Raw genomic sequence first — 26267 nt, 5'->3', positions numbered from 1 at the left:
AAGTTTATCCCATCCTACTCTTTGAGTTTTCTGATGGTCTTTCAAACAGACAAGAGGCTTGAACTACCCAGCTGTGGTATTACGCTTAGTCATGCTAAGTGGCCCAACTGCTATACGTATGTGCCACAACACAAATCAGAGGGAGGCCCAATGTGCATTTTTCAGGGGATAATTCTTGAAGATAATTTAATTTTTTATATAATAGCTTTATTGAGATTTGATTCACATGCAGTCCACTCATTTCAAATATATAATTCAGTGGCTTTTAGTGTATTCACAGAATTATACAACCATCACCACAATCAATTTTAGAGCATTTTTAACAACCTCAGAAGAAAACTTGCTCTCATTAGCACCGATTCCCCATTCCTCCCTACCCCCAGACAAAACAACCACTCATCTACCTTCTCTCTTGATGTGCCTATTCTGGATATTTTGCACAAATGAATGACTGGCTTCTCTCACTTAGCATAATGTTTTAAAGGGTCATCCACATAGTAGCATATTTGGGTACCTCATTCTTTTTATGGCTAAAAATTAGCCCATTGTACAAACATACCAAATTTTGTTACCACGTTTTCCATGAACCAGTTATGAACATTTGTGTACAAACTTTTGTGTAGATGTATGATTTCATTTCTAGGACTTTAGCAAGGAGAACTGCAAGATCACAGAGTAACTCTACATTTAACTGCCACATTGTTTTCCAAAATGTTCATTCCCATCAGCCATGTATGAGGGTTCCAATTTCTTCACCAACATTGGTGATTTTCCTTTATCTTAAAAGTCATAGCCACGCTTGTGGCTGTGAAGTGTTATCTCCCTGTGGTTTTAATTTGCATTTATCTAATGCCTAATGATACTGACCATCATTTCAATATGCTTAGTAGCTATGCATATATATTTAGAGAAATGTTTTTTCAAATATTTTGACCTGGTTTTTTTTTTTTTTTTTGAGACGGAGTTTCGCTCTTGTTACCCAGGCTGGAGTGCAATGGCGCGATCTCGGCTCACTGCAACCTCCACCTCCTGGGCTCAGGCAATTCTCCTGCCTCAGCCTCCTGAGTCGCTGGGATTACAGGCATGCGCCACCAGGCCCAGCTAGTTTTTTTTGTATTTTTAGTAGAGACGGGGTTTCACCATGTTGACCAGGATGGTCTCGATCTCTCGACCTCGTGATCCACCCGCCTCGGCCTCCCAAAGTGCTGGGATTACAGGCTTGAGCCACCACGCCCGGCCTTGACCTGGTTTTTAATTGGATTGTCTTTTATTATTTATAGCTCTAAGAGTTCTTTATATATTCTGGATACAAATCGCTTATCAAATATCAAATATTAGACTTACAAATATTTTCTCCCATTCTATGGGTTGTCTTTTTACTTAATTGATGATACCTACTGGAGTATAAGAGGTTTAAATTTTGATAAAGTCCAATTTATCCATTTTTCTCATGTTACTTGCATTTTTGGTGTCATATCTAAGAAAGCTTTAACTAACCCAAGGTTACAAAGATTTACTCCTACATTTTCTTTTGACATTTTATACTTTCAGCTCTTACATTTAAGCCTATGATCCATTTTGAGTTTTTCTGATGTGTATGGTGTGACAGAGGGTCCAGCCTCATTGCTTTGCATAATGGTATCCAGCACTATTTCTTGAAAAAGACTGCATTTCATCAAATTGGCTTAACCCTCTTTTCAAAAATCAATTGACCATTAATGTGGGCTTCTGTTTTATTGTTTTGTTTTGTTGTTTACCGGACTCTCAATTCTATTCCACGGATTCTATATATCTATCCTATGCCAGTGCCACACTGTCGTGATTAGTATAACTTTGTAGTAAGTTTTGAAATTGGGAAGTATGAGTTCTCCAACTTCGTTTTTCATTTTGTTTTGGCTATTTTGGGTCCCTTGCATTTTCATATGAATTTTAGATTAATCTTTTCAATTAATTGCCACAAAAAGCCAGCTGTGATTTTGATAGGGACTGAGTTAATTGAGCTCATAGATCAATTTGGGGAGCACAGCCATCTTAATCATATTAAGTGGTCCAATCCATGAACATGGGATATGTTTCCATTCATTTAGGCTGCCTTTATTTCTTTCAACAATGTTCTGTAGTTTTCACAGTATAAGTTTTGCGTAGAAGGCTATCTTTTTAGTTCCTACAACTCATGCACAAATGAAGAGCTATGGATCAAGAACACAGGCTGTAGCTAATCAAAAAGACACATGGAAAAGAAGAGACCCAGAGCCTGTCACTCACCCGAGGAGGAGTCTACTTAAGTGTCTGTGGCCCTTTTTCTTTCTTTCTTTTGAAATCCCAGCAAAGACTTTGAAGAGTGGTTCCTATCCTGGCTGCACACTGGAATCACCTAGGAAGCTTATCAAAATGATGATGCCTGGGCTGAACGCAGAGCAATAACACTGAAATTTCATGAGGTGGCACCCAGGCATCAGTGTTTTTAAAAAATGCAGCAAGGTTGGAAACTGTTGATTAAAGTAATGATAAGATGTTTCAATGAAGTTTTCTATTTTATTTATTTATATTCATTTACTACTTATTTATATTCTAACTTATTCAAAGGTAAATAACTAGATGGACAAGAATTAGAAGTAAAGGCAAAAAAAGTAGAGGTGAGAAAAAAGAACAAGGGACCAGGCTTGGTGGCTCACACCTGTAATCCCAGCACTTTGGGAGGCCAAGGCAGGTGGATCACAAGGTCAGGAGTTTGAGACCAGCCTGGCCAATGTGGTGAAACTCTGTTTCTACTAAAAAAAATACAAAAATTAGCTAGGAGTGGTGGCATGTGCCTGTAGTCCCAGCTACTCAGGAGGCTGAGGAGAATCACTTAAACCTGGGAGGTGGAGGTTGCAGAAAAAAAAAAAAAACAATAAGGGTGAAGACCTAAAACAGAGCCCAGAGTAAGACTAAAAATGTACAGTATGATGACCTACACTTTCCACCCAAACCTGGGAAGCAGGATCAGTGTCATAGTATGGCCACAGATACAAATAACCTTGGCAATTAGACCAAAGGGGAATCTGCCAGGTGGCCTCCCAGTGAGAATGACAGGTGATGAGGTTCTACAAGGGCATCTCCCAGGCTCACTTGTGGAGCATCTGGGTAACTTACAACTAAAGGCCATCACTAAATCTACCTTAAAGACGTAAGGCAAAGCAAAGCCTAAGCAATCAAAGAAGAGTTTTCAAAACATAAACAAACTAAAGTCCCGCAGTAAATTTCACGTGCAGTGACAGGGCTATCCACCTTAGTCTATAACGAATGATTTTGTTCTTCCGTAAAACAATTGCTGATCAAAAAACAAAACAAAACGAAACACAAACCCCGTGTCTTTTGTTAAAATTAGGGGAGTAGGTAAACTATGTGGAGAGGACCATGTCTGCACCTGCCTCCCACGTCTCCCTCTCCCACCAGGCTATCCCGGTACCTGAATCTGTTCGTAGCTGGGGTGGTCTCCGTGTTAAATTCAGCCACTGGCACACCCCTCGCAGCCACCTGGGGGGCAAACATGGCTGCTGGGTACACCACAGAGGAAGTGCCCACCTACAAGACAAGCACACGGAGATGCACAAAGGGCCACACAACAAGGAGTAGGAACATTTTTTCAGAAAACCTTACATAAACTCAGGCAGGTCTGTGGTGCAGGTGTGAGAAAAGCCAAACAGTATGGGATAAAACAGAGTGTCCAAGGGACAAGGGAAAGTTAAGAGGTGTCCTTTGATCAATCACAAGAATCGAGAAGAACGTGTGACATAAAAAGGAGAGTTGTGAAAAGAAGTGACAGAGAAATGACCCCATCAACATATTTTGGAGGTAATTCTGGTTTTGTTTCTGCTTTTTAAAGTTATGCAAGGCTGGGCGTGGTGGATCATGCCTGTAATCCCAACACTTTGGGAGGCGGAGGTGGGCAGATCACAAGGTCAAGAGATCGAGACCATCCTGGCCAACAAGGTGAAACTTCGTCTCTACTAAAAATACAAAAATTAGCTGGGCATGGTGGTGCATGCCTGTAGTCACAGCTACTCGGGAGGCTGGGACAGGAGAGTCACTTGAACCTTGGAGGCGAAGGTTGCAGTGAGCCGAGATCGAGCCACTGCACTCCAGCCTGGTGAGAGAGTAAGACTCCATATCAAACATAAATAAATAAATAAAATACAGTTATGCAAATGATCCATAACTTTTAAAACATATTTTCTACTTTTTTGTTAAAGGTAGAAAATACGAAGAAAAAACATACATGTCATCCATAGTCTTATTCCAAGATAACCACTGTTAACATTTTCATGTGTGTCCTCTTAGGTTTTTTCTTACAAATATTTGCTTATGAACATTCTTTTCAGGGAGGAGAAGACCATGACCTGTTTTGTAAACCAGCTTTGCTCATTTAACAATCCATCATCAACAGTGACACTCTTCGGACACTGGGAAGAACTCTTTAAATACCGGCTGAATGAATACATACCACAAGAAAGTACCTCTGCTTTTAAAGACATGTCAAGAAAATTTGGAAATATGCATACAATTTATCCAATTAATCCCACTTTTAGAAAATGTGTTCTAGGGAAATCATCTGAAGAGCATGCTAAGATTTCTATGTAAGGATATTCATGATAGCATTGCTTAAAATATCAAAATTTGAAATAGCCCAAATGGCTTGCAATAGAGAATTAGCTGCTAAATATATCATTCCGAATCCATATAAAACACCATGCAGTCAACTGAAAGATGATATTGATTTAGATGTACTGACATGGAATATGCTAAGTGAACTGCTGGGTGACTCGTTTCCAAATAGAATGTACGTCATGAATTCGGTTTTGAATTTTAATTAATACGTGTACATCTACATAAGAAAAGGTTTAGTCCAGAGGTGGGCAAACTTATTCTGAAAAGGACCATACGGTAAATTTTTCAGGCTTTGCAGGCCATTCAGTCTCTGTCACAAGTACTCAACTCTGCCACTGTAGTTTGAAAGTAGTCATAGACAGTTGTGCAGAATAATCAGTGTGGCTGAGTTCCAATAAAACTCTATTTACAAAAACAAGTAGCAGACCCAATTTGACCCAAAGGCTGCTGTTTGCTCACCCCTGGTCTAGAAGAAAACATACTCAACTGCTAACAGTAACTATCTCCGGATAGCAGAATTATGGCAGATTTCAGAAATATGGGAAATTTCCTCTTTATAATATGATACGTTTTTTGCATATTCTCAATTAAATTTAATCATGATCATATATTATTTTAAAAACCAACAGCATGTTCTTTTCTTTTTTTTTTTGGTGGGGCTGGGGAGAAGGCTTTGAGATGCCCAAGACGTGGTCTTGCATAGTTTTCTATTTTATTTATTTATTTTTGAGATGGAGTCTCCCTCTGTCGCCCAGGCTGGAGTACAGTGACTTGATCTCAGCTCACTGCAACTTCTGCCTCCTGGGTTCCAGCAATACTCCCACCGCAGCCTCTCTAGTATCTGGGATTACAGGCGTGTGCCACCATGCCTGGCTCATTTTTTTTGTATTTTTAATAGAGATAAGGTTTCACCATATTGGCCAGATTGGTCTCGAATGCCTGACTTCCAATGATCCACCTGCCTCAGCCTCCCAAAATGCTGGGATTACAGGTATGAGCCACCACGCCTGGCCCATAGTTTCCTATTTTAATCGAAATTATCACTCATCGTTTCTCAGTTTTTTTTATATGATACCACAAAAACTTTTCAACATACATTTTAAGGAAAGAAAGAAAGGGAGGAAGCAGAGAAGGTAGGAAGAAAAGCAGCAAGGGAGAGAGGAAGAAAAAGAGGAGAGGGGGAAGGAAAAAGTCACGACAAACTCCAGTCTTGTCTTGGGGTTAGGGAAGGACATGACCCACCACTAGACATAAGTCACAGTGAGCGAGCTCTCTGTCAACCTCCTCCAGAATGGCAGGATCCAGGTTTTCTCCGAACCACACGACGTGAGGTCGCAGCAAGCCCCCGCAGCCTGCCTCTTCACACCTGGAAAAATGGGACCCTTAAGCCAACCCTGAGCTGAGTCTGCCCAGCTGGATTGGAGGGAGGCCAGGGGCTGCCCAAAACCCAGTACGTCCAGATGGGTCTCTCTAATGCCTCTTATTCCCTATGCCCTCCCTTCCAGCCTATATAAACTTGCCTTGTATATGAAGCATCAGGTTGAACTGGCCTCATTTTTTATCTTATCTGTTTATAAAGTGCTGACACACTGTTTCAACTAAGCTTTCCCAGTTCCTTCATTATGCTCACACTTGTGCTCACAGCTCCCCAGACCTGGGAGTCACACTGGACTCAGATTTGCCTCCCACCCCAAGCATCCCCGATTTCATCGATGACCTCCTTTCATGTTGTCTCAGTTCACATCTCTGGCCCAGTACGTAGCTAGCTCTCCTGTGTCCATTACCAAAATCTCTCATCTTTCACTCCCTTGTACCTCGGGGTCACCTTTTATACACCTCCTAAAATCATCCTCCCAAAGACCATTTTCATCATAGTCATCTCCTACATCAGAGGAATCCTCCAGGTCTCCCTATTTCTTCAGAAGAAAACTTTAAAATGTGGCAATTAAAACCTTCATAAGGAAAATAAGAAAGGTTCTGTGGTTAAGCCAGTAAAGTATTAACATACATATTATAACCACTTTTTAGAAGGCAGCAATGTGGATTAAATGCTCTGAAAAGTCCTGCAGCAAAGCAAATATATTTTAACTTTGTTTAGTCTAATATTTCCATATTTATGTGAGTGCCTAACATGTTTTTTTCAAGTAGTGTCCGCAAACGTCACATTAAATTAATGTTCTACGGAATACTTTTAGAAGTGCTCTTTTATTTTACTTTAAAAAACAAAACTCTACTCCAGCCAGGTGCGGTGGTTCACACCTGTAATCCCAGCACTTTCGGAGGCTGAGGTGGGCAGATCACCTGAGGTCAAGAGCTTGAGGCCAGCCTGGCCAACACAGCGAAACCCCATCTCTACTAAAAACACAAAAATAAGCTGGGCATGGTGGGGTGCCCCTGTAATCCCAGCTACTCAGGAAGCAGACGCAGGAGAATCGCTTGAATCCAGGAGGTGGAGGTTGCAGTGAGCCAAGATAGTACCACTGCACTCCAGCCTGGGTGACAGAGTGAGACTTCATCTCAAAAACAAAAACAAAACAAACAAACAAACAAAAAACCTCTAATCCAATTACAGATTATGGAAGTGCTATTTTAATGTCTGGTTTTGAAAAATGGGCATAAAAATCTTCCTTTTTTTTTTTTTTATTATCTACAAACATTCTGTTTAGTCCTGTAACCTCTCCTATTCAGGTCTTTTGGCTTAATACTGCCAGTGATGTTATCTGACCAGTCACAGGTCAGCTCCTGTGCTTTCTGTATACTGCGTAACCACCTGTCGCACAACAGCTTCAGAAACTTTCCCAACCTCAAATGAACCCACCAGAACACAAAGCTAAAAGGGGTTGGAAAGAAACCATTCCTTTCATCCTGATTTGGTTCATCCTTTGTCCTTTCACTTTTGGTCTCAGAGGTCAAGGCTAGTTTTTACGTTTGTGCACTTGGTTTAAGAGGCATCTTACCAAATACATGTTTAGGTTTCAATGTCTATATATATATATATTTTTTCATAACCTGGAGCACTAGCACAAATCAGAGTTTTTTACCCACCGAGGAAGTTTCTCAACTGGGATGCTGGCATCTTGAGTTCCAGGTTCTGGAGCACTGAAGTAAATAATATTAGACAAGAAAGATTGTTATTGGCATAATCAAAAAATAAATAAATAAAATAACTCAGTTTGTATATTTGCCTGGCAATATGTGATATAAAACTCCTAAGTAATACATGCTTAGTTGGAAGGGCATTAGAAGGAAGGTCCCCAAGCCATTAATTTCCAGTGGTGCTGGGCACAGAGGCTCATGCCTAGAATCCCAGCACTTCAGGAGGCTAAAGTGGGAGGACTGCTTAAGGCCAGAAGTTCAAGACCAGCCTGGGCAACATAGTGAGACTCCACCTCTACCAGAAATACAAAAATTAGCTCAGTGTGGTGGTGCGTGCCTGTAGTCCTAGCTACTTGGGAGGCTAAGGCAGGAGGATTGCTTGAGCCCACGAGGCGGAGGCTGCAGTAAGCTGTGATTGTACCACTATATTCTAGCCTGGGAAACAGAGCAAGACTCTGTATCCTCTGCAATCACATTATATGGTCATATACAATTTACACTATTTTAAAATGGCTCAGTGGAATTTTTCTCAATACTGGGTCTACCCTCAAATTTTTTCCTCATTGTAATAATAGCACATGTTCATCACAGAAATGTAGGAAAATTCAGAAAGATACAAAAATGAAATTAAAAATTACCATAATCCCACCACTCCTGATATTCCTTATTAACATTTTGTTGTATTTTAACTATATACAGATATACAAACTCATTGTGTGTATGTGAGAGAGTATGTGTGTGTGTGTTTTAATACAAAGCTGGGATCATACTGTATAACTTCAGGACCCTGTGGTTTTCTCTTAACACTGTAAGTTGTGAGCAAAATATTTCTTTTAGCACATGGCTATATTTAGTCTTTTTTGTTTTTCATATGTTTTTTTTTGAAACAGGGTCTCCCTCTGTCACCCAGGCTGTAGTACAGTGGCAAGATCTCGGTCACTGCAGCCTCAACTTCCCAGGCTCAACTAACCCAACCACCTCAGCCTCCTTAGTAGCTGAGACTACAGGCAAGTGCCAGCACACCCAGTTAATTTTTGTTTTGTTTTGTTTTGTTTTGTTTTGTTTCGTTTTGTTTTGGTAGAGACAGCTGTCTCACTATGTTGCCCAGGCTGGTCTTGAACTCCTGAACTCAAGCAATCCTCCCACCTTGGCCTCCCAAAGTTCCGGGATTACAGGCGTAAGCCACTGCACCCAGCCTGGTATTTAGTCTTATTTCTCATAAATATCCATGGGAATCTTTGGTGAATGTTCAATTTCCTAACATTTATATTCAACCTAAAGGAGAAAGCAACATATACTTATTCTGTAGTGTGGTATAATTACCCTTTTCCTGATAAAGCTGGACAAATTGGACTTCTGTAATTCTCAGCCACAACTCCACAAGAGGTACATCGAGTTTTAAATAAGCTACCTGAAAAATACATATGAAGCAAGTCCAGAATTTAGGATAATCAAGAGCAACTGTCTGCATGTCTAAAAGGGACACACTTCATTTCATTTTTTGGTCTCATCCAGTTACCCAGGCTGGAGTGTAGTAGTACGATCATAGCTCACTGCAGCTTCCAGCTCCTGGGCTCAAGCAATCCTCCCACCTTTGCCTCCTGAGTAGCTGGGACTACAAGTGTGCACTGCCACACTGAGCCATACTTCAGTTTAGCAAATGGGCCTACCCTAGCCTTCATGGGAAACAGAGAGGCATGCAGTACTCTTAAGCCAGTCAAGAGCACATGCCCTCAAGGATTTTATAGTCTGGATGATAAATAACTAACTCCCTGACAATGTGCCGCCAGATGACCTTGGAGTGGTGTTCAAGTGGGCGCAAGTGGCCAACAGGGTAGAGGGAGCCTGACCTAAATCTAAGGACATAATTTACTGATATGACTGATACAGGTTCAGTGGTATGGGATATGTTTACAAAATCTTAACTTTGATTTCAGAAAGCTTGAATCTTTTATACAAAAGCAGCTCAATAAATAAGTAATCAACTAATAAATGAAAAATGTAATTGTTAATACTAGCGACCACTTATTGAGCTGAAGCAATCATGGTGGCCACAGTTTATGAAATGGTGGCCAGGCACCTGGTGCCATGCAGAGCACTTTAAACCACAGTGGGCATGCGCTGCTCTGTTCTGCCCACCAGTCCTTCCTTGGGGAGTACCATCCCTGCTCTCTCCCATGCTGAGCCAATCGGGCTATGGGTCACATCCCAAATATAAGCTTGACCACATGCTCCACACAGGTCCCATGTGATGCCCATCCCTCTGCAGTCTCGTTAGGTCAGAAGGGTGGGCATGTGGACCAAGAAAGCCCACCCAGAGGTTTATTTTCTGAGCAGGTGGCTGAGCTGGAGAGCCTGAAACCATCAGAGGCCCTCTCCTCTGGCGCGTGGAGGCAAATCAGTTGCAGAGGGAAAAGGGAGGTCACCTCAAAGAGTGAGCAAGACTGAGAGAAGGAGTGGGACAGTGGCCAGAAGAAAAGATGACATCAGCTACACCCCAAGGCTCCTCGGTTTTGTGAGCCAATAAACCTATTTTGTCAGTTTTAGTATAGACATTTTTTCCCATTTTCACATCTCTGAAATTCAGATGTGTCCTACCATTTACTGGCCAGATGAGAGTGTGACCTCGCCAACATGCTTGCAGACTTGTTGAAGGAGAACACTGAAAAGTGGGGTGACTTGGTTGTTATTCTCCGTGGCCTGACCAGGCAGATACAACTTCGGGATACTTCCACCAACAAACCGTTCAAGGGCCACTTCAGGGAGCAAAGCAAGTTCTGGCTGTGTCTACATACAGCCTTTCCACTGACACCTTTTGGTAAGAGCATGAAAGGCTCAATAGCACACCTGCAGAGTGTGTGTCAGGAGCTTGGATGGGAATCCCAGCTGTAACAGAGGGGCATTCTCTCAAGAAAGGCTGCATCATCCATCTCCTGAGGTACAGAGCGTGAAACTGCATGGAAAACACAGACCCATCCATGCTCTGAGTCACTCAGGATCACTCAGAAGAGCTAGATAATGAGAAATATTTGGACCAGTTTATTATACTCATACTTTATGTATGCCTGGAAAGATAAAATTTCTAAAGAAGGTGTCTAAGTTTTAATAAGCTCTTTCTCTAAGTATAAAATAACAATTCTAAGGGATAATAACATAGTATATCATGGTTTAGGCAGATTATTTTCTAAGTGCCACATTAAAAACATGATGCATCTTAAAAAAAAAACAAAAAACCTTCATCAGACAGAAGATGCCACTGATTTTTTTTTTAACGTAGGTTAGAAGAGAGTTCTCATCATTTGAAACTAAAAAAAAAGTCCTAACACGTATATATGATCTTATTTAACCTGCACAACAATTCTGTAAAATAGGCATTGTCATCTCCGTTTTATGCTGATGACTAGCCCACCTTCTGACATTGCAGGGAAATAAGCAGAGGCACGTGGAAAGTGGCTCAGACCCAGCAGATGTAGGCACCAAAAAGATGTTCAGTTAATAGGTGGCTGACTGTTCCTAGCACACAAAAGAGAAACAAGGTCGAAGTGAGTAGTGTATCCCTGTCTTTATCAGTGTGACCTATGTAAAAGGAGGCAGCTTCACCACACACACCCAAAAGCAAACACCCCCCCACTGGTGCACTGCCTCTGGAAATTCTACACTTAGAAATGCATTATTGGCTGGCGCAGTGGCTCACGCCTGTAATCCCAAAACTTTAGGAGGCTGAGGAGGGAGGATTACTTGAGGCCAAGAGTTCGAGACCAGCCTGGACAATATGGTGAGACACCATCTCTACAAAAAAAATTTTTTTTTTAATTAGCTGGGCATAGTGGCATGGGCCTGTTGTCCCAGCTACTCTGGAGGCTGAGGTGGGAGGATCCCTTGAGACCATGACTTCAAGGCTGCAATGAGCTATGATCAGGCAACGCACCCCAGCCTGGGCAAGAATGAAACTCCCACCTCAAAAAAATAAATTAAGAGAAATAAATTCTTAAAATATAAGAAATGCATTCCTTGGATTTGAATACAGACTCTTTAAATGCAAGCGGCTTCAGGAGAAACCCTAGTTTGCCCATTGTGACCATGGAAGAATGGATGTATTAGATTTAGGGTGACAGCAAAGAAGGGAGGAGCCAGAAGACAGAGTGAAGAGGTGAGGGGTCACCCAGGACAGAGGAAGGAGGCCATAGGGACACAAGACAAACTCCACTGACGTCACAGGCTAGGTGGGGTTGGTGCAGTACCTGGTGCTGAGCTGGCAGCTCCCTGAGGTTCCAGGGTGAGACAGAAGCACAGTCTCAGTGGGGAGTGCCCACTGGGGCGAAGAGAGAGGGAGAGGAGACCCCCAGATATCATAGCCTGCCCCTGCCCGATCCTGCTCAAGCCCTGGCTGTCCAATGGGCCAGGCCTTCTGTTCCTTGGCTCAGTGAGGCCATTGTCTCACAGCACTGCACCCCTCTACAGAGGCAGGGGTCACACAGCTGTGCAGCCCAACCTTCCTCCAGTGTAAAAGGCACTTCAGCCACCTGGGCTCATGGGAAAATGCAGATTCTGTTTGGTGGGTCTGATGGGGCCTGAGATTCTGCATTTCTAGCAAGCTCTCAGAGGATGCCAAACGTTGCTGGCTTTCAGACCACACTGAGCAGTGAAGATGTAGGAACTGCCAAGTGAATGTCAGTGGGTCAGGGCTCCTCCCGTGGCCAAAGGCAGCTGCCCAGGTGCCACAGGGCACTAACATGTCTCGGAAGGAAATGCCACAGCATCCTAAAGGACAAGATGGGTGTCCGCAGGGAGGGAGGGAAGCCAACAGAGGTGATGCTGAAATGGCAGGGCAGGTGTTCTAAAGCTGGTTCCCTGAACATGAGGCTGGGGGTACCTCACCATGGAGCTCCAGAAGGTTTTTGGTGCCAGCCTTGCGGTGCAGTTCATCGATGTTCTGGGTGATGACCACGACTCGCCGGCCCTGCTTGCCCAGCCGGGCCTCGCACTCTGCTATGGCACGGTGTCCGGCATTGGGCTCCTTGCTCACCATGACCTCTCGCCGGTAGTGGTAGAACTCCCACACCCGGGATGGGTTGTGGGCAAAGGCCAGGGGAGTCGCCAGATCCTGAGGGTGGGAGAGGAGGTGGGAGTGAGGGAGGCAGAGGCAGCCAGGATGCTAAACCCTGGGCACAGGCCCTTCCTCCCTAAGGCAGAAACAAGCAGCATTGGGAGGGTGCAGGCTGGAGGTCGAGGCACTAGGTTCAAACAACATGGCAGATGCCACGTGGCAGGGCCTAGGCACCAGCCTATGTCCCCATCCTGGGACTGCCTTGGGATCTTGGAGAAATCAATTTCCTTAGTGACAAGGCAGGGAGGATGTAACCTATCCCATTCCCCGCTACAAAATAAGTTGTGAACATGAAGTAAAGTAATACGCAGGAAAGTATTTTGGGTCAAATCCCCTTTTTCATGGAGCTCTAAAACATATGAAGAGGATCTCATTTTGACCTACACCCAGGAAAAACATAAAATGCAAAATGCCTATTGAGGTCTAATGACCATGGTTGAGAAACTTAGTTTTTATAACTATAGCTACGGCTCTACACACACACACAACTACACACATCTATACACATGTAACTATACACACAACTAAACATACATACACACAACTACATGCACAACTACATGCATACGACTATACATACACACAACTACACACAACTCAACATACACACACACAACTACACACAACATACATATGCACTACACACAACTCAACATACATATGCACAACTACACATACACAACTCAACATACACACAACTACACACACCTCAACATATACACTACACACACAACTACACATACAACATACAACTACACATACACACCTCAACATACACACTACACACACAATTATACATACACACAACACATACATAACATACGTACACACTACACACATCTACACATACAACTGCATACACATACACACAACTAGACATACACACGACTAAACATATACAACCACACAAAGATACACAACTACACACATCTATGTACACACAACTAAACATATACATAACTACACAAATTAACTAAACACATCTACATATACACTGCACACACACAGCTAAATACATGACTACACAAACTACACACATCTACAAACACAATTGCACACAACTACACACACACCTATACACAACTACACACATGCACACAACTACACACACACCTATACACAACTACACACATACACACAACTACATACACAAACTAAACACACACACAACTATACACATCTACATATACACTGCACACACACAGCTTAACACACATATACAACTACACAAACTACACACATCTACACACAGCTGCACACACACAACTATACACAACTAAACATACACACATACACATAACTACATACATACAACTAAACACATACACACAACTACACACCTATACATAAACTATACACACAAACAACTAAACATACAACTTTACAAACTAAACACACATAAAACTACACATATCTACATATACATTGCACACACATAGCTAAAGACATCTATATACACACACGACTGCACACACAAACTACACAAACTAAACATACACAGCTACACACATACATACTACATACATACACAACTAAACATATACACACAACTACACACACCATACACACACACAACTAAACACATCTACATACACAACTGCACACAAACTACACACACACAACTAAACATACACACACATCTACATACAACTGCATACACAACTACACACATCTACATACAACTGCACACACACAACTAAATATAAACACAACTACAAACATCTACATACATACAACTGCACACACAACTACACACACAACTACACACATCTACATACACACACAAGTGTACATACAAAACTAAACACACACAACATACACAAAACGATACACATCTACACACACAAGTGCACACACACAACTAAACATACACATCTAAACATACAATTACACAACATACACTAAAACTAAACATATACAACTACATATATCTGTTAATACACACACAACTACACACATCTACACACATACACAGCTACAAATACATACAACTATACACACAACTAAACACACACAACTACACATAAAAAGTGTATATTATATATAAACAGAACAGATAAAATACATATACTTCAGATATGGTTCTAGGAGAGACAAACCTCCTTTCTGAAAAAGGAGCCGAGTAGAGGTTGAGCTGGGAGCTGGCAGGGAAAGGCATAGGACTGAAACGTTCTGTTTCTTGACAGTGGAGGTGGGGGTACTCATCAAACTATACACACAATGCACACGCGTTCATTTTATTCTAAGGAAATTCTGCCTCAATAACAATTTAAAAAAGAAGCATGGCTTCTCTATGAAGGAGATGCTTTCTACATTGAACACGTGTGCATTTCATTCTACTGTAAAGGCCCCGCTGCTCGGGGGCAATGTCAGCCTTTGCCACATGGGGGGCTTGCTCTCCATGTAGAACACACGGCCTGGAGCAGTTTATAGGTGGCACACGAACATGTCCCCAGGTGTCCTTGGAAGGAGGTTGGAGTCAAATACATACTGTCTACTTCCATCTATGCTTAGTCCACAAACTTTGAGCTTTTTTGGACACAACTAAGCACCCGTCTTCCAAGCTCCTCCCACACCCTCTGACCTCCCACCCTCTGCTGCTAATCAAGGGACTGCCCTGTGGTTCCTCTTTCTTGCTGGCCCCTAATGTTCTCTGCTCTCTTTTCTCCCCCACTTCACCTTTAAGGTAACAACCCCCACCCTTCACCTAGAGGGCCGAAGGCAGGAGGCAAAATATCCAAACATCTGCCAGCCTCAGCGATTCAGAAGGAAGGGGCAGGTTCATGAACTCTATATTCAGTGAGAAATAAACCACTAATCCTGGAAGACATGTATTGCAGTACTTATTTATGACTGCCTTCGTTCAACCAACGAAAATCTATTAAGCACCTATAATGTGCCAGAGTTCTGGGAGCTGGAGACAGGGCAATGAATAAAACAGAGGCCTGGTGTGGTGGCTCACGCCTGTAATCCCAGCACTTTGGGAGCCCGAGCAGGCAGATCACCTGAAGTCAGGAGTTCAAGACCAGCCTGGCCAATGTGGTGAAACCCCGTCTCTACTAAAAATACAAAAATTAGTGGAGGGTGGCAGTGCATGCCTGTAATCCCAGCTATTAGGGAGGCTGAGGCAGGAGAATCACTTGAACCTGGGAGATGGAGACTGCAGTGAGCCGAGATCATGCCGTTGTACTCCAGCCTGGGCAACAAGCAAAACTCCATCTCATAAACGAACAAATAAACAATTCCTTGTCCTCCAAAGCTAGGGATTTCCTGAGCCAGTGGGATGGGCGAGCACAGACTACAAAGGGCCATGAGGGAATGTCCTGAAGGGACAGAAATGTTCTACATTGCGATTATGGTGCTGGCTATCCAACTATGTCCATTTGTTAAAACTCATTAAATTGTACACTTAAAATTGGTGACTTTTACTTTATTTATATTAGATCTAAAAAAAAATTGAATTAAAAAAATCCATACCTAGGCCGGGCGCGGTGGCTCAAGCCTGTAATCCCAGCACTTTGGGAGGCCGAGGCGGGTGGATCACGAGGTCGAGAGATCGAGACCATCCTGGTCAACATGGTGAAACCCCGTCTCTAATAAAAATACAAAAAAACTAGCTGGGCGTGGTGGTGCGTGCCTGTAATCCCAGCTACTCAGGAGGCTGAGGCAGGAGAATTGCCTGAGCCCAGGAGGCGGAGGTTGCGGTGAGCCGAGATCGCGCCATTGCACTCCAGCCTGGGTAACAAGAGCGAAACTCCGTCTCAAAAAAAAAAAAAAAATCCATACCTTCACAAAACTTACATTCTGAAGGTTTTCCTATAGATTTTTGAATATCGAACCCTAATCCTTCAATAATCAACATTAGTTTTAAAATGAAACTTCACAGAAACTTTGTCATACTTAAGTTCAATAACTTTAGAAAAGTAATGGAAGATGCTAACCACAGTTTTCTGATTTCATTTTAGCATAACTATTAGGAGAAACTGATATCTGAATTAATGCAATCTATACATATCTAAAAAGGACAGTAGCAGCCTTACTTAAATTTTATCTTACTCATAGGAACTTTGTGTTTATGCCAAAAGCAATGGGACAATAGGGTCATAGTTAACTTCCAAAACATTTCCCCCGGGTTTCAGGGTTCGGTATAGGATCTGAGTCAAACTGTTACGGTTTCATTTGAGAGAGTCTTTTAATGTTCTGGAAACATTACTAACCTGGGCTTGCCATTTTCTCCAATAACCTCCAGCTCCTCTGAAAGTCGGAACGCCACTTTCTGCACTAACACCAGCCCCTGAGATGATGACTATGTGCTTTGATTTTGCAAAACACTTCCGAAAATCTGCCATACCTAAACAGAATAAAATCTTTATCAGTCCAGTGTACCATTTGGACATTTGTATCCCATATCAATTGTCTATATCTTGAAACTTGACCTAGTGTGAAATCATACTTTAAGATATACAAACATCAATTCCTATACCATAAAGACACCATCCCGTGAAGGCCTGCTGGGTGAGTATATAATATTTTAAAAAAGCAGAGGCTTTGGGCACACAAAGCTGGCTTTGCATCTCAGTTCTGCCTCCCAACCAAATGTGTGATCTTATGCAAATTACTTAGTTTTTTCCATCCTCAGTTTCCTTGGCTCTTTGAGGTACACAGTAGTGCCTTCCCTAGAGCAGGGATTTTACAAAGATTTTTAAAAAGCCTAGTAGGGGCTGGGCACGGTGGCTCACACCTGTAATCCCAGCACTTTGGGAGGCAGAGGTAGGCGGATCACAAGGTCAGGAGTTCGAGACTAGCCTGGCCAACATGGTGAAACCCCGTCTCTACTAAAAATGCAAAAATTAGCTGGGCACGGTGGTGGGTGCCTGTAATCCCAGCTACTCGGGAGGCTGAGGCAGGAGAATTGCTTGAACTGAGGAGGCGGAGGTTGCGGTGAGCCAAGACTGCGCCAGCCTGGGCGGCAGAGCGAGACTCCATTAAAAAGAAAAAAAAAAAAAAAAAGCCTAGAAGGAATCCATCTTCCTTCATAAAAGGAAAAACAAGACTGTATGTTTGTGTGAGTGCTGAGTTGAGGCCTACTGTACCCCAAAGCCTATCCTTCCTCCCTAAATTCACCTTCCCTTTGGGGATCTTGCTAATTTCGGCTTCCCTCAGCACAGCAACTAAAGGAGAGGACAAGGGCCTTATTTGAGGGCACACGACCTTCTTGACAACTCAAATAAGAGCCAAACTTTTCAACAGGACACTGCCAGAGACTTGGGGTAGCAGAGGGAACTGAGCACAGAGAGTAACACTAGAGGAAGTAATTGTGGACACAGACCAGGGCTTGCCCTCCCGTCCTGGAACCCCAGGCAGCCTCCTGCCTGAACACAGACCCGCAGGGGCAGCAGCTACGATGGTGAGGGCTCCCTGCACCCCAAGTGCTACGCCAAACACTTTACATGGATCACAAGATGGGATGCTTTCCCCTGAAACAAATCTCCTCATCCCAGAACAAGAAGCAGGAGCCAGAGTTGGAACTCACGATGGGGGAGCTGCCATTGTTTCTGCTGGACAACAGAAACTGGAAAAGGCTGGGACACAGCTGGTCTCCTCTTTTGTCCCAGACACTACAGCTGTGCAGGCCCCTGTATGTTAGGTAAGTGCTACGGCCCTGGAAAGCCAGAATTAAGGGGTATAGCACCGAACATAAGCTGCCAGGAGGAGAAGAGAGAGCCCCTTTTCTGCCCTACCCCTGGAGAAGTGAGTGCTGTACCTCATTGCCTGCTGCAGGCCCAAGACACTGAAGCAGGGAATGCCCCGCCCTGGATATGGAGATCTTCCAAGGATGGCCAAGCTGTGTTAAAGCACTAAGGATTCCAGCAAACGTGGAACTGCATTCCTCAGCTGACTAAGCTGGCTTCCTGGCCTTCCTCTCTTGAAAGAATGGCAACCAAGGCTAACCCTTGGACTGAATGAATGAGGGGAAGCTAACCCTCCCCTGATAGATGGGACCAGTGACAGACAGGAAGCCTGCAAGAAGAAAGATGGTGGGATGGGGGCTTGGAGATGGTGAACCTGAATATTAAAGGGAACCTGGCCTCATTTTGTATCCCAGCCATAAGGGGCATCCTACTGGTTTCTCATGTATGGTTGACTCCCTCTAAGCAGGGATGGGACTTCCTGGTCCTTCTAAGCCAAGAGCCACACACTCTGCCCAGCCTAGGATAGAGACTGTTCATAAGGGCTCAGCCCCCCCTCCCCTTTCCTTATTCTCTTCCCTACCATGGACTCCTGGTAATAATGTACTTAGAGGAAGAGTAGGCTTTTTCCTCTTGGGCTCCATTCATGTTCTGGCAGCATAAGGCAGAGACAAATTAGGACAGTCACAACATGCCATTCTCGTGAGGTGCAACTAACCCCACTACCGCAGCAATCACGCTAAAGCCCCACCTGAACTTATATCCCTTCCCGAGATAGGCTGCTATCTATCAGCAGACAGATAAGGCCTACTACAGGCAGGCTAATGTCATCCAAACAGGAAGCATTTGGAAAAATTACAAACTTGACCTGGGTGGATTCCAGTTTCTAATCTGATATAATCTCTTGAAAGAACAAGATGCTTAATAAAAAACGTAACATACTTCCCTAGGTTCAACTCATAGGAACATCCTTAAGGACTTCAAAATCTACCCCTAAAACTCCCTCTAGTCCTAAAGGTCCTTTCTATCCCAAATAGAAACTGTCAACCTCCTGATGCATATATTTTTAGGTCAGAGTGATTTCTTTTTTTTTTTTTAAGACAGAGTTTTGCTCTTGTCGCCATTTGGAGTGCAATGGCGCAATCTCAGCTCACCATAACCTCTGCCTCCTGGGTTCAGGCGATTCTCCTGCCTCAGCTTCCCGAAAGGCTGGGATCACAGGCATGTGCCATCATGCCTGCCTAATTTTGTATTTTTAGTAGAGACAGGGTTTCTCCACGTTGGTAAGGCTGGCCAGAGTGACTTCTATTAAGGTACCCCTTAAAGTCACTTTTAGAAACAAATTTTAAAAGTCAACCTATGTTTGGTTCTTAGAAAACAGGATGTAAAATATAGAAATGTTAATGTGGTATAAAATCCTAAAAAAAAAAAAAAAAAAAAGACATTTCCCAATGGCTAAAGGAAAACACGCCAGCAGGTTTTGTGGTTTCAAATGTCAGCGGCCCACTCTGAGGTCAGGCACACACTTCTGTACCCGCCGCAGATTCTAGCAGCCTGCTCCACACAGCTGGGCACACCAATGGGACGTGCACTGGAGTGGAACTGAGATCTTTCGGTTCCTTTCCATTCCTGAGGCAAAATGGAAGCAGGAGTTATTATCTCTGAGCCGAAAAGTTATCCAAAAGTTGAAAATGAAGCACAAAGAATTCAGCTTGGCCTTTCAGTTTCATTCTGAAGCACTGTTAAACAGGCCCACCTAAGAATCACTGAATATAAACCTTTGTGAGACTTTACATTCCTATAGACTCAGGGTCCAGACAGGTTAATCTGTTGGTTTCTCCCAGGCATAGCTACAACATATTTCTGTCCAGGAGAAAATTTAATCTCACACTGCCGTATAGGACAATCACCAATTTTCCTCCCCTGCAGAGAGGGAAGGACTTCAAAGAACAAAACACGTGTCAAAAGCTTAAATGCAAATGTTCTGGCAGAAGCAACAAAATGTCCTCGGTGGACTTAATGTGAGTATTAAGAAGACAGGCTCTGAAGGCGCCCTAGAAGGCGCGCTTTAAAAGAGAAGAGGACAGGGTGGCTTTCTCCAAAATCTTGCCCAACACCTAATCTGACACAGACATACAAGTGTAGGACTTTTGGGCACTTCACATTCAGCCGCTGGTGAGGCGATAGGTAAGAATGACTTACTTGAACTTGGCCGAGCCATTTTCAGGCAAATCCGGTTTCGTGTGGAGGCTGAAGGCTTCAGGCCACAATACAGCTGGGAAATCAACCGACTTGGGACAATCTGGAGAGGTCGCATCAGGGTTTGTTTGTAGTTCTAATGCTTAAGGTAGGCTTTAGAAAAATCACACAAATAAATATGATAGAAACAATCAGCAAATATTTTTAGATATAGACATTTATAAATATATATTTTTTCTATATTATAGAAACACATTGTGTATAGTATGCACACATGCCACACATACATGAACATCCTTTAAAAAAATCTTTAGTAACAGATCATCCTCTAAACTGGCTGTTTCCCATTTGTGTTCTCAAGTGCTCCCAGGATGTGCAGAGATGCCTTGGAGCAGTGCTTCTCAAAGTGTGTTCCCTAGACCAGCACCATTGGTATCACCTGAAATCTTGTTAGAAATGCAACCTCTGGCTCCACCCCAGACCTGCTGAATCAGAAACACTGAGGGTGGACCCCATCATCTATTTCCAAATGCTTCTAGTAACTACTCAAGTTTGAGGATCATTAAAATGCATGTGAAAGGGTTAGATACGAGAATTCATTTGAAAACTTGCTGCTTTCCAAAAGGTATGTGGCCAGGCGCAGTGGCTCAAGCCTGTAATCCCAACACTCTGGGAGGCTAAGGTGGGTGGATCACCTGAGGTCAGGAGTTTGAAACCAGGCTGACCAACATGGTGAAACCCTATCTCTGTTAAATACAAAAAATTAGCTGGGAGTGGTGGTGCCATGCTCGTAATACCAGCTACTTGGGAAGCTGAAGCAGAAGAATCACTTGAATCCGGGAGGCAGAGGTTGCAGTGAACCAAGATAGTACCATTACACTCCAGCCTGGGCAACAAGAAAAAAAAGCTCTGTCTCAAAAAAAAAAAAAAAAAAAAAAAAAAAAAAAGGTATGAAAACCACCACTAGTATCTGAACTTGTGGTCAACGTACAGTTTCTTTCTTGTATTTTGGACAGGACCTTGCTCTGTCACCCAGGCTGGAGTGCACTGGTGCACAGTGGCGTGATCATGGCCCACTACTGATGACTTCCTGGGCTCCAGCAATCCTCCCATCCCAGCCTCCCCAGTAGCTGGGACTACAGGCACATGCCACCATGCCCAGCTAATTTTTGTAGTTTTGGTAGAGACAAGGTTTCACCACGTTGGGCAGGCTGTTCTTGATCTCCTGAGCTCAAGCCATCTATCTACCTAGCCCTCCAAAAGTGCTGGGATTCCAAGCACGAGCCACTGCATCAAGCTCAAAGTACAGTCTCTATGAGAATGTAATTTCTAACTGAGAACTAAACTCTGAAGGGAAGAAGTGTATTGTGACAACAAATAGTATTAAGATGACATTGTGTCAAAGGAACTTGTAGATCTTAAGGCACATTTAGTAAACATTTGTCTATATCTGGGGAATTTTATAAAAGGAAAACAAACATAGAGAAAGACAACATTTGGATCAATGACACTGATAACTGGCAGAGCTGACTTCCACCTAGTGAGCCAAATGGCTGGCAGAATTGAGGATTAAAGAACCGTGGATAGTGGCTAGGCGCGGTGGCTCATGCCAGTAATCTCAGCACTTTGGGAGACTGAGGCGGGTGGATCACTTGAGGTCAAGAGTTTGAGACCAGCCTGGCCAACATGGCGAAACCCCTTCTCTATTAAAAATACAAAAATCAGCCAGGCATGGTGGTGAATGCCTGTAATCCCAGCCACTTGGGAGGCTGAGGCAGGAGAATTGCTTCAACTGGGAGGTGGAGGTTGCAGTGAGCTGAGATCACACCATTGCCCTCCAGCCTGGGTGAGAGAGCGAGACTGTCTCAAAGGAAAGAAAAGGGAAGGGAAGGGGGCAGGGTAGGGGAAGGGGTAGAGAAAGGGGAAGGGTTGATCTGTGGATATGAAAAACACATTTCTCAAATGATATAATCTTTCTGGAGAACAAACTATCAAAATTACAAACACATTTTCCCTCTGACCCAGCAATCCGAAGTCTGGAATTTTGTCCACAGTTAGGCTTGCACACACACAAAATGATGTATCTACAGATAATAGGTAAGACCATGTGGTTAACAGTGTAAGACTAGAAACAACCTCGATGTCCAGATCAATAAACAATGGCACATTCACAATATGCAATATGGCTGCTATAAAAGAGAACGTACATATGTTTCTACTTATATGACGTTCTGGAATAAACAAAACAATGAGGGCAGGAAATGTAATGGTGGTTGGCAAAATGGGGAGGAGTGAACAAAAAGGGGCATGTGGGCCGGGTGCAGTGGCTCATGCCTATAATCCCAGCACTTTGGGAGGCCAAGGCGGGCAGATCACGGGAGGCCAGGAGTTCAAGACCAGTCTGACCAATATGATGAAACCCTGTCTCTACTAAAAATACAAAAATTAGTCAGGCATGGTGGCAGACACCTGTAATTCCAGCTACTCAGGACGCTGAGGCAGGAGAATCACCTGAACCTGGGAGGTGGAGGTTGCAATGAGCCAAGATTGTGACATTGCACTCCTGCCAGGGCAACAAAAGTAAAACTTGGTCTCAAAAATAAAAATAAAAGTGGGGGAGGGGAAGCCATGCAGGATTTGTGTGTGTGTGTGTGTGTGTGTGTGTGTGTGTGGCAATAGTATTGTCCTTTATCTTGATTATAGTGGTGGTTACATGATCATATCTTTCAAAACTCATAGAACTCAACATTAACAAAGGGTTAATTTTACAGAACACAAACTATACTTAAAAATAATGAGTATGGAGCTTCAGTTTTACAAGATGAAATGAGTTGAGGGGACTAGTTGCACAACAACATGAATGTACTGAACTGTACCCTTAATAATGGTTAGAATGCTCAATTTTGTTACATGTGTTTTACCACAATTATATTTTGTAAGACAAAGGCAAGGGGATAAAAGAATATACTTTAACTTACTTGTATTTGCTTTAAAAAACAAAACAGAATTCACAAGACATTAGTACAAAGAACAGCGTGTAGGGTGGGAAATGCTGTGTAAGGAGACTAGAGCTGAGCAAGGATTTTCAATATATGTATTTACATATTGTTTGGACTGTCAGTGCCTTCCAGTCCAAGGAACACACTTGTACTCAAACAAGTTGCAAGAGAGAGAACACGCCATGAAGAACTGCACCATCTGCTGGGAACTGGGAATGGATTTATTAGAGGATTTGGCTTTGAGTTAGGCCATGTTGGGGAGAGGTTCCTGGAACCTGGATTGGATGTTCTGGATTGGATGCTTGCTGTAATGGATCTTATCTAAAAGGTGGAAGGAATGAAGTGAGGCTAAAGCTGTGAATGGCTGAGAAGCTGCAGTCCCTCATGGTAGCAGAATGGGAGGATGTTGGGTCATTTTTGTGGCTTCAACAATGTTCCTGTTTCTGTCCTGATTCAGACATGATTCAGAGTGGCCCTGTTCTTGTCCTGACCCATCGTGGTGACACAGTGGCCCTGTCTGATACCGGTGCTCTGTGACATGGTTTTTATGTTCAACAGAACACCACAAGGCCTATTGGATAAGTGCCAGGCCCAAGAGTAGAAGCAAACCAAATGTCCATGAATTTACAAATGGGTAAACAAATTGTGTTTTATCCATACCAGGAAGACTCTTCAGCAATAAGAAGATCAAAGTGCTAATATATTCAACAGCATGAATCTTTAAAAGTGTTATGCAGGCTGGGAGCTGTGGCTCACGCCTGCAATCCCAGCACTTTAGGAGGCCGAGGCGGGTGGATCACAAGGTCAGGAGTTCAAGACCAGCCTGATCAACATGGTGAAAGCCCATCTCTACTAAAAATACAAAAATTAGCCAGGTGTGATGGTGAGTGCCTGTAATCTCAGGTACTTAAGAGGCTGAGGCAGGAGAATCACTTGAACCCAGGAGGCAGAGGTTGCAGTGAGCAGAGATTGTGACACAGCACTCCAGCCTGGGCAACAGAGCAAGACTCCATCTCAAAAAAAAATTCGTTAAATGTTATGCAATAAGAACTTTATATTAGAAAACCTGACAGCTACCACCTTAACCAAATGATCACAGTTAACATCACCAGTAATAAGACATGGCAACTCCACCTACCTCCTGATATGATGCAACGAGAAGGGCAAGGCACCACCTGTATGGCATTCATGACTGCAATTTAGTTATGAGAAAACGCCAAACTCAAGCTGAGGGGCATTCTACACGCTCTACAGCAAAACTGGCCAGTACTCTTCAGAAAAGTATCAAAGTTCTGAAAGGTAAGAACTGGAGAACTGTCCTAGGTCCTGATGAAACATGACGAGTAAATGCTATGTGGGATCCTGGGTTGGATTCAAGACCTGAAAGGGGACATTAGTGGGACAACTGGCAAAATTTGAATGAAGCCTATAAATCAGTTATTAGTACTGTATAAGTGAATGTTGAGGTATAGTACTTGTCCTGGTTTAGATCATCGCACTCTAGTTAGGTAAGATGCGAACATTAGAGGGAATTGGGTAAACGGTGTATGAGAACTCTGTGTACTATTTTTGCAATATTTCTGTAAGCCTAAAATTATTTCAAAATAAAATTGCTTAATAACAACAAAAAAAGGGCCAGCCATGATGGCTCACACCTGTAATCCCAGGACCTTGCGAGGCTGAGGCAGGAGGGTCATTTGAGCCCAGGAGTTTGAGACCAGCCTGGGCAACAAAGTGAGACCCCCCATCTCTACAAAAAGGAAGCCGGGCATGGCAGTGCATGCCTGTGGTCCCAGGTACTTGGGAGGTTGAGGTAGGAGAATCACTTGAGCCCAGTAGGTTGAGGCTGCAGTGAGCCATGACTGTGCCACTGTACTCTCTGCCTGGGTGAGTAAGACCCTCTCAAAGACAGGAGAGAAGGCCAGAGCGAAAGTGAGAGTGAGGGAGAAAGAGAGAAAGAGAAAAAGAAAGAAAGAAACAGAGGGAGAAAGGGGGAGAGGGAAAGAGAGAAACAGAAAAAGAAAGAAAGAAACAGAGGGAGAAAGGGGGAGAGGGAAAGAGAGAGAGAAGCATTGTGCTATGTCAAAGAAGCCAGATACAAAAGGCTACGTACTTTTTGAGACCATTTGTAAGAAAGTTTGAAAAGGCAAAGCTGTTGGTACAGAAATAATATCAGTGGTTTCCAGAGATGAGGTGGAGGAATGAAGGGGAGCAGAGAAACTTTTAGAGCAATGGAAAATTCTATTATCTTTATTTTTGTGATTTTTTTTCAACATTCATAGAACTGTATAATGAAAAGTGAATTTTATAGTGTGTAAGGAGCAATATGATAAACCTCACCTACAGATAAGCAAGTCAACACGTTTTCAATGTATCCTGTCTCTTCTGCAATCAAAAAGACTGCACAAAAAGACTGGCATACTGAAAAAGAGAAGAGGTTAGAAAAACATGGTGTAGTGTTTCCAGAAAACCTCAGAGGACAAGGCTGTCTGGCTGCCTAAAGTCACTTCTGCAGGGAAGGAAGGC

At 43.2% G+C, this 26267-nt stretch overlaps 1 protein-coding gene across 10 annotated transcripts in view; it reads right to left on the bottom strand.

Annotated features, from left to right (window-relative positions):
- The window catches only part of SIRT5 (sirtuin 5), a 50024-nt gene that overhangs the window by 10453 nt on the left and 13304 nt on the right, over positions 1-26267 (bottom strand). For 6 of the 10 annotated variants that reach the window (XR_012517445.1, XM_039462578.2, XM_074398458.1 and 3 more), the window contains 7 exons: positions 20746-20895; positions 17071-17204; positions 12625-12850; positions 9070-9157; positions 7696-7749; positions 5893-6016; positions 3452-3567 (listed from right to left, as the gene is read on the bottom strand). Coding sequence is in view for 9 of the 10 variants with exons in the window: in XM_039462578.2 (XP_039318512.1) it covers positions 3452-3567; positions 5893-6016; positions 7696-7749; positions 9070-9157; positions 12625-12850; positions 17071-17204; positions 20746-20860 (857 nt within the window). In the remaining variant the exon portion in view is untranslated. Of the gene's footprint in view, positions 1-3451; positions 3568-5892; positions 6017-7695; positions 7750-9069; positions 9158-12624; positions 12851-17070; positions 17205-20745; positions 20896-26081; positions 26163-26267 lie in introns of all 10 variants that reach the window. The other 4 variants (XM_010338036.3, XM_074398456.1, XM_074398460.1 and 1 more) reach the window with 2 other exon arrangements.

This window comes from Saimiri boliviensis, chromosome 4, assembly GCF_048565385.1.
Source record: "Saimiri boliviensis isolate mSaiBol1 chromosome 4, mSaiBol1.pri, whole genome shotgun sequence".
Classification (NCBI taxonomy): Eukaryota; Metazoa; Chordata; class Mammalia; order Primates; family Cebidae; genus Saimiri; species Saimiri boliviensis.
Note: the sequence above shows the minus strand (reverse complement) of the source record. Positions and strands in the feature narration are given on the sequence as shown.